Below are 8,709 nucleotides of genomic sequence, written 5' to 3'. Positions count from 1 at the left end.
GCTCAAGATTCTGGAATTCTGGGTAATCGCTGAGGTACAAACAACTAGTTATTTTTTGTTTCAAATCTTAGTGTTTTTTATGTTTTTTGTTTCTGTTCTTTGTTTTTTTTGAAGATTTGAACGTCTGTGCTTTATTCTGCTCCAGTATTTTTTGTTTCAAATCTTAGTGTTTTTTAAGATTTGAACGCGGTCGTTTCCATAATACATCACTAGTTTTCAAAGGGTGAAGCTCATCAGTCAAATAAAATAAATGATAAAAATTATTGATTATTATGAATAAAAAAAAAAAAAAAAAAAACAATAATAGAGCAGTTTGGGGGAGCTTGGAGGATTTTGTGATAGATTCTCTGCACTTTGACATTATTTTAATCATTTCTAAGTGAAAAGAACAAAAAAAATGCATTCTGCCCATTTACAACAGGAGCCATGTGTAAATGTTCGGCAAAAAAATCAATTCATATACTCCACATTCCATACCAGATGGGGGCAGTATGCCTCCATAAAGTGAATTGGTCTACTCTAGAGTAACCAAACGAGAACCGGCACAGTCTCTACAATGCTCCGCCCCTACCTTCACAACAACCCTATAGCCATAGCAGAATCCTAAGGACGTTTTGCCTCTAGAGGGAACCGTGTGGGTGATGTCCAAGTGTGTTTGAAACATGACATTCTTCACGCTAACTCCCCTTCCACCTTTACCAGTGACTAGGTTCATATTCGTTTGTTGGTCCTATTACATTTTGAACTGTATAGAACATTTATTTGAATTAACTTAATGTGAACAGTTCTACAGCAGTCTGTCAACAGAAATTGGTCACCAACAGACAAGCTGATGTTGACCAAGCTAAGCAGCCAAACCAACAGAACCAGAGCGCCGGAAACTCTCAAGCTCATTCACCGTGAGAGCACCCGCAATTGACTCTCTTTCAACAACGCTTTCAAAAAATTGACCCGCACTCTGAATATAGTGCGCGCTCTGGCGCGCTCTCTCTCGGGGGTTTCTCGGGTCTGCTGAGGGGTCGGGGGTGCGTGCTGTCGGTGCTAGGGTTCATTCCTCACGTTCATTATCCATCGAATACATTCAAGCTTCTAGGTAATGTTACATGTTTAGCAATCAGCTTGGTAGAGACGGGCTTTGGTTAGATAACAGGTGAAAACCGTATCGGATCGTGTGTAAGTTATAGCTATGCTAACTATGCAAAACGCAGCTACGGTTAGCCCTCGAACTAACATATAAGCACCGGTGGTATTGATACAGCCCTTAGCGATACACCATTCTCACTTCCTCCCGAAAAAATATACAGCATAACATATATAAAACAACATTCTAGCAAAATACGAAAAAGCATCGTACTTACCATCCAAAAGAAATGTTGCAAAGTTCGGATAGTCCGAAGCTCATTTCTTTGCATAGTCCCATCAGTTGTCTCCATCGGGGAAAGCACAGTGCGATGTGTTACGTCTGTTGTTCGGCTCCTTTTTCTTATCGGATTTGATTGGTTGATTCCGAGCCGCGGTGTGCTTTACATCAGGGTTTCAAGTACCAAGCCCTAAAAGCCGTGCCGACGTTATTCGTGTAGTGCAGGTTGGCTCGGTGGTTATGTTTGCACCCTCGATACCGCCTCCATGGCCGAACACTTGATATTACGTCCGACACTATGTCGCGGCCGTGCTAGCTAAATGCTATGCTAATTAAGTTGATATCTACCTGCAGGCACTATACCTTGACATGTTTTTTTAATGACATCCAACGCACCTTATTTTCTTCTCATTCTTTTGATGGCGTGTAGGTCATTTGTTGGATATTTTTACCTCATTTTTTACACATTGTACACATGGCACCAGGTAAGTGATGGAAAAAAAACAAAAAAGTACACCACACAAACTAAATATAATCAAAAAAAAAACACACACACACACACACACACTAATAATAAATGTGGTCTGCCTGTGTTTGTGACCCTGAAGGAATCGGCTCACATGTTGTCAGTGTTGTCATTTGGCAGACGCAGAGAGTCTCGGCTGCGCTCACCTGGTCTCTCTTTGACCTTCACGTGACTCGAGATGTTAACCTGTGCTCCTCCTCTTCCTCCTCCGCTCTGCTGACCCCCACACCGTCTCCTCAACTTCTCCATCTGACAGAAACACACTCCATCAGCTCAGGGAGCGCTTGACACTCACACTAGCGCACAAGCGTTTGGAATAAGTGCTATTTTTTGCATTAATTTTGATTGAAAACAACTGTAAAAAATAGTATAATATTATTATAATCTAAAACATCTGTTTTCTATGTGAATCTCTGTTAAACTGTAATTTATTTCTGTGATGTGCAGCTGTATTTTCAGCATCATTACTCCAGTCTTCAGTGTCACATGATCTTCAGAAATCATTTGCTGCTCAACAAACATTTCTGATTATTATCATATTAGAATGATTTCTGAAGATCATGTGACACTGAAGACTGGAGTAATGATGCTGAAAATACAGCTGTGCATCACAGAAATAAATTACACTTTAACAGATATTCACATAGAAAACAGCTGTTTTAGATTGCAATTATGAAATCTTAATTATTCCAAACTTTAGTGCTTTTAACATCAGCTGCCTTTCTAGTATCCATGTACAGTACAGGTCAAAAGTTTGGAAACATTACTATTTTTAATGTTTTTGAAAGAAGTCTCTTCTGCTCATCAAGCCTGCATTTTATTTGATCAAAAATACATAAAAAACTGTAATATTGTGAAATATTATTACAACTTAAAATAATAGTTTTCTATTTGAATATACTTTAGAAAAATAATTTATTCCTGTGATGCAAAGCTGAATTTTCAGCATCATTACTCCAGCCTTCAGTGTCACATGTAACATCCAGTCTATCACATGATCATTTAGAAATCATTCTAATATTCTAATTTATTATGAGTGTTGGAAACAGTTCTGCTGTCTAATATATTTGATGAATAAAAGGTTAAAAAGAACTGCATTTATTCAAAATAAAAAAAAAAAATCTAATAATATATATTCTAATAATATATTTTCTTTACTATCACTTTTTATCAATTTAACACATCCTTGCTGAATAAAAGTATTGATTTTATTTAAAAAAAAAGAAAGAAAAAAAAATTACTGACCCCAAATTACTGACCAGTAGTGTATATTGTTATTACAAAATATTTATATTTTTTATATATATATATATATTTTTTTTTTTACTTTTTATTCATCAAAGTATCCTAAAAAAGTATCACATGTTCTGAAAAAATATTAAGCAGCAGAACTGTTTCCAACTTTGATAATGAATCATCATATTAGAATGATTTCTAAAGGATCATGTGATAATGATCCTAAAAATTCAGCTTTGCATCACAGAAATAAATGATAATTTAAAGTATAATAAATTTAAAAACAATTATTTTAAATTGTAATAATATATCACAATATTACTGTTTTTTCTGTATTTTTGATCAAATAATGCAGGCTTGATGAGCAGAAGAAACTTCTTTCAAAAACATTAAAAATAGTAATGTTTCCAAACTTTTGACCTGTACTGTATAAGTTAGGTTAAGTTGCATTATGGGCGGGTGTTACCTGAGCTTGATGTCGCCGGACTTTAGCGATCTGTTCTCCTTTACTCTCCATCCTCTTCACCAGCGTCTCCATCTCACGCTCCAGATCCTGCCGCAAGCGATCCGAGCCACACGACTGGATCCGTTCGGACAGTTCCTGCTGCTCGCTGACACACAAACACACATCTTTTACTCCACTAAAGGGACAGCTCACCCAAAACTGATCGAGAAACTGTGTGTGTGCGTGAAACTGAGCTTTCTGAATCAACTGAATCAAGTGCTTCACAAAAGGATTCATTCATTCCAAGCGTTAAAAAACACAAGCTGGTAACATCGCCGTTTACATCTCTATTAAAATCAGTCGACAAATGATTAAATATCATTCAAATATGAAGTGTGTGAACAATTTGAGTTCTTTTATTCATTTACATTAAATAATAATTATTATTATTGATTTAATGAAATGTTCATTTTTGGGAATTCTCCCTTTAACCTTTATTTTAGTATCATTAAAGTAGCATTATTATAGTATTTATTAATATTTTTAATTAGTTTTTATTTTTATATTGAGTAAGGTTTATTAGTCAGTTTATCCGTTTTTTTAATTTGTTTGCCTTTATTAACTTTAATTATTTGTTATTATTTTTTATTTCAGTTTTAGTTTAGTGGTTTTATTTTTAGATTTAGTAATTTTAGTACTTTAAGTCAGGGTTATTATTGTTCATTAAAACTAAAACCAACATCGGAAAAAAAAAAAAATGTTACATGAAACAAAATAAATATCAACTGAAATAAAATAAAATATAAAAAACTTAAATTTATTTAATTTCCGTGACTTTTCCACGGAAACATTTCTCATTTCTGTTTAGTTTAACTTGATGTACTAAAATAACTAAAGCGGAAATAATAATAAAAAATTAATTATATAGACATTTAAAAAAAAAAATTAAAAAAAAAAAAAAAACGAATAACGATGAAAATTACACACAACAAAATTAATAAAACTTTAACTAAAATTAACATGAAAGCAGAAAATAAATATATTTTTTTCAAAAATTATAATAGTATGTCATTGATATTAAAATAACACTGTTTCAAATTAACCTAAAAAATTTTGGAAATGTTGCCTTGGCATCTAACTGAAATAAAAACATCTTTTAAATGTTTTATTTCAGTTAACATTTATTTTATGTCAATATAATATTTTTCCGTTTTTTTAGATGTTGTTAGAGGAGGTGGTGGAAGTTTTTTGGGGGTTATTATTGATGGGTGTGATGTGGAGAAAGAGTCTCAAGATCTTGTGTGTAAACTCGTCCTGCAGCGTCAGCAGCAGCTCTGACAGCTCCTCTCCACAGGAAGAGGAGGGGGAGGAGCTACTGCTGTGATTGGTGGAGGGGGCGTGTCCCAGCACTCGCTCGTTACACAGCTGAGGATGATGCTGCGTCATGAGATGAAGGACGTGCTGGACGTTTGCTCGCACTGAGTGACTCGAGCCTGTCGACTGAAGACACACAGACACATTAACGTCCACAATGCTGCTCCGTATTCATAAACACGCTCTGGTTTGTCACTTAGGGACAGTGTAAGTATCAGAAATGATCATAAAAACTCATTTGCAACTGTTTTTGATGCAAAAAACCCACGACTAAGGTGGGAATAAGATCAAATGTTATAGTGTGTTTGTGTCTTTACCGTCCCGGTCACAAACGGCACGTCTCCCAGACTGAGTCTGTAATGCTGCTGAGGCTGCGACCAGTGTTTCTGCAGAAACACACACGAGCGTCTCATCTCAGTAATTAAAGCAGACGTCAATCAAGTCAAACTTATTTGTGTACAGCAATTATCGCAATGCACATTCAAAACAGCTTTTCTGAAAGTCATACTGTTATATCTTTAATGTTTAACGCTTTACCAAGAGCAAGTTTTTGAGCTGATATATGTCGTTTTATTCTATTAAGAGATATAAATATCGGCAGGTTATGTTCAACTTAATATCGGTCCGTTTTGTTTTAGTACAAGATTTAAATGTTTGTTGGTTAAGAGATTTAAATATTGTTTGATTTTGTTCTATTATAATACTTGAATATCGGTCAGTTCTGTTATGAGATTTAAGTATCGGTCAGTTTTGTTCTATTATGAGATTTAAGTATCGTCGGGTCGGTTTTGTTCTATTATGAGATTTAAGTATCGTCGGGTCGGTTCTGTTCTGTTACAAGATTTAAATATCTATTTAAATTCTATTTTTGTTCTATTATAAGATTTAAATATCGGCCGGTTCTGTTTTGTTATGAGATTTAAATATCGGTTAGTTTTGTTCTGTTACAAGATTAAAATATTGCTCGGTTTTGTTCTATTACGAGATTTAAATATTGGTCGGTTTTGTTCTGTTACAAGATTTAAATATCGAGTTTGATTTTTTTCTATTTTTTGTTGTATTTATAGGTTTTTTTGTTGTTTTTTTTGTTTTAAATATCAGTAAGTTTTGTTCTATTACAAGATTTAAATATCGGTCGGTTTTGTTCTATTACAAGATTTAAATATCGGTCGGTTTTGTTCTATTTCAAGATTTAAATATCGGTCGGTTTTGTTCTATTTCAAGATTTAAATATCGGTCGGTTTTGTTCTATTACGTTTTGATGTTACAAGAATCGGTAGTTTTACAAGTAAAATCTACGAGATGTAAGAATCGGTAGTTTTGTTCTACGAATTTGTTCTATTACGAGATGTAAGTATCGGTAGTTTTGTTCTGTTTCAAGATTTAAATACGAGATGCGATTTGTTCTGTTATTAAAAATTCGGTTAGTTTTTGTTTCTGTTAGAGATTCCCGGGTAGTTTTTGTTCTGTTATTAAAATATCGTTAGTTTTGATTTACAAGATTGAAATATCGGTCGGTTTTGTTCTATTACGAGATGTAAGTATCGGTAGTTTTGTTCTATTTCAAGATTTAAATATCAGTAAGTTTTGTTCTGTTACAAGATTGAAATATCGGTCGGTTTTAAATTCTCAGTTTTGTTCTAAGAGATTTGAATATCGGTCTGGTCGGTTTTGTGTTCTATTTCAATATTTAAATATCGGTCGTTTTTGTTCTGTTTACAAAATTGAAATATCGGTCAGTTTTTTTGTTCTATATCAGTCAGTTTGTTCTATTGTATTTGAATATCGGTCTGTTTTGTTTCTCTTTCAATATTTATTCATCAGTTTTGTTCTATTTCAAATATTAAATATCAGGTCAGTTTTGTTCTGTTACAAGATTGAATATCGGTCTGTTTTGTTCTCTTTCAATTTGTTCAGTTTTGTTCTCCTCCAAGATTTAATTTTAGTTTGGTTTTGTTTTGTTATTTTAATTTAAATATCGGTCAGTTTTGTTCTATTTCAAGATTTAAATATTGGTCGGTTTTGTTCTATTACAAGATTTAAATATCGGTCAGTTTTGTTCTATTTCAAGATTTAAATATCGGTAGGTTTTGTTCTATTACGAGATTTAAATATCAGTCAGTTTTGTTCTATTTCAAGATTTAAATATTGGTCGGTTTGTTTTTTGTTTTTTTTTGTTTTTTTGTATAGTTTTTTTGTTATTTATTTTGATTTTATGTGTATGGGTCTTTTGTTTTGTTTTAAGTTTTATTTTATGTTCTGGTTTGTTTTGTTATTTTAAGATTTAAGTATCGGTCGTTTTGTTCTGTTCTATAATAAGATTTAACTATTGGATGGTTTTGTTATATTATCCCTTTAAGAGATTTAAATATCAGTCGATTCCGTGGAATTGTCAAAAAGCATCACTGAAAATATAATCGGCTGCCTTGTCAAAATTAGCCAGCTGTCAAAGAGTCTGATTTGAATTTAACATTTCTAAATGTAATTAAAAGTCATTTAAGCAACATTGTTTAAAATGACTTATATCATGGTGTTTTTGGTCATATCGCCCACCTCTATGTAGTTTGTAGTAAGTAAACGTGTTTGAGGAATCAGATCTGTCTGCACTCATTTACCTCTGTTGAGAGTTTCTTCTGTTTGATTCTGCTGGATTTATGTGGACGTGGAGACACAGACTGGATGAGCAGACGATTGGCTTCTAGACCCGTCTGCAACTGACCACAGAACAGATCAACACAGTTAACATCATACAGACAGACAGACAGACAGACAGAGAGGTGGACGGACAAACCTGAGCTGCTTTGTCCTGCACCAGTTTCCTCTGATGTTCCTCTTCCTGTAGTTTCCTCTCCAGCTGTCTGATCTTCCTCTCAGTGGTGCCCTGCGTCTCCGTCAGCCGGTGATACTCCTGCTCCAGCTGATCCAGCTTCTGCAGCTTCAGCTGAACATCGGTCCGATCCGCTGAGCCCAGACGCTCCAGAGACACCTGCAGAACACACACGGGATATTATCACACTCACACACACACACACACACACACCACACACACACCTGTTTCAGCGGGTTCTGTATGTGTGTGTGTGAGACGCACCTGTCGTCGCAGCACAGCGGTTCTGTCTGATTCTGTGTTTCTCACGGTCTTCCTCATGTGCTCCAAATGTCTCTCCAAGCGTGAGCACTGAGCCTCGGCCGCAGTCAGCTGAGAGAGGAGATCTACAGACAAAAACACATTCTGTTGTACATTTGCTGTAAATGTGAGGCGGGGAATAAAGCTCTGTGTCAATTAATGCTGCTATTATAAACTAAAGCTAAAACTATTACAAGTAATCTTCAGCAATTAAAGTAAAACTGACATAAGATACATTTTTTTTTACAAAAATAATTACATAAAAAACTTAAACTTAAAATGTTGCCTTGGCAACTAACTGAAACAACAACAAAAAAGGTGCTAAAATGACTAAAATGATATTTAAAAAAAAAACTAACTGAAACAAGCATAACTGTATTCTATATATATATTATATATATATATATATATATATATATATATATTTAAATGCAAAAAGTATGTAACAAATTTACTAAAATTTAAATAAATTTATAAAATATATAATATAAATTAATTAATTTATTAATTAATAGCTAAGTTGAATTACTAAAATTACTAAAACTCAAATAAAAATACATTAAATTTATATACAATTAGTTATTTTATTAAACTGAATAAATTACTAAATATTAATTTTATTTTTTACATATATACAAATT

General features: G+C 33.6%; 1 protein-coding gene across 1 annotated transcript in view; it reads right to left on the bottom strand.

Annotated features, from left to right (window-relative positions):
• Positions 1–1,976: 1,976 nt before the first annotated feature.
• Positions 1,977–8,709, bottom strand: part of LOC109058873 (centrosomal protein of 57 kDa-like) — a gene marked incomplete at its 5' end in the record, with an annotated part of 7,341 nt that continues 608 nt past the window's right edge. Inside the window, 7 exons of the mRNA XM_042771740.1 lie at positions 1,977–2,135; positions 3,589–3,864; positions 4,828–5,067; positions 5,259–5,327; positions 7,557–7,655; positions 7,733–7,927; positions 8,033–8,154. Of these exons, the coding sequence (XP_042627674.1) occupies positions 1,977–2,135; positions 3,589–3,864; positions 4,828–5,067; positions 5,259–5,327; positions 7,557–7,655; positions 7,733–7,927; positions 8,033–8,154 (1,160 nt within the window). The remainder of the gene's footprint in view (positions 2,136–3,588; positions 3,865–4,827; positions 5,068–5,258; positions 5,328–7,556; positions 7,656–7,732; positions 7,928–8,032; positions 8,155–8,709) is intronic.

Source organism: Cyprinus carpio, chromosome A15, assembly GCF_018340385.1.
Source record: "Cyprinus carpio isolate SPL01 chromosome A15, ASM1834038v1, whole genome shotgun sequence".
Taxonomy (NCBI): Eukaryota; Metazoa; Chordata; class Actinopteri; order Cypriniformes; family Cyprinidae; genus Cyprinus; species Cyprinus carpio.
Note: the sequence above shows the minus strand (reverse complement) of the source record. Positions and strands in the feature narration are given on the sequence as shown.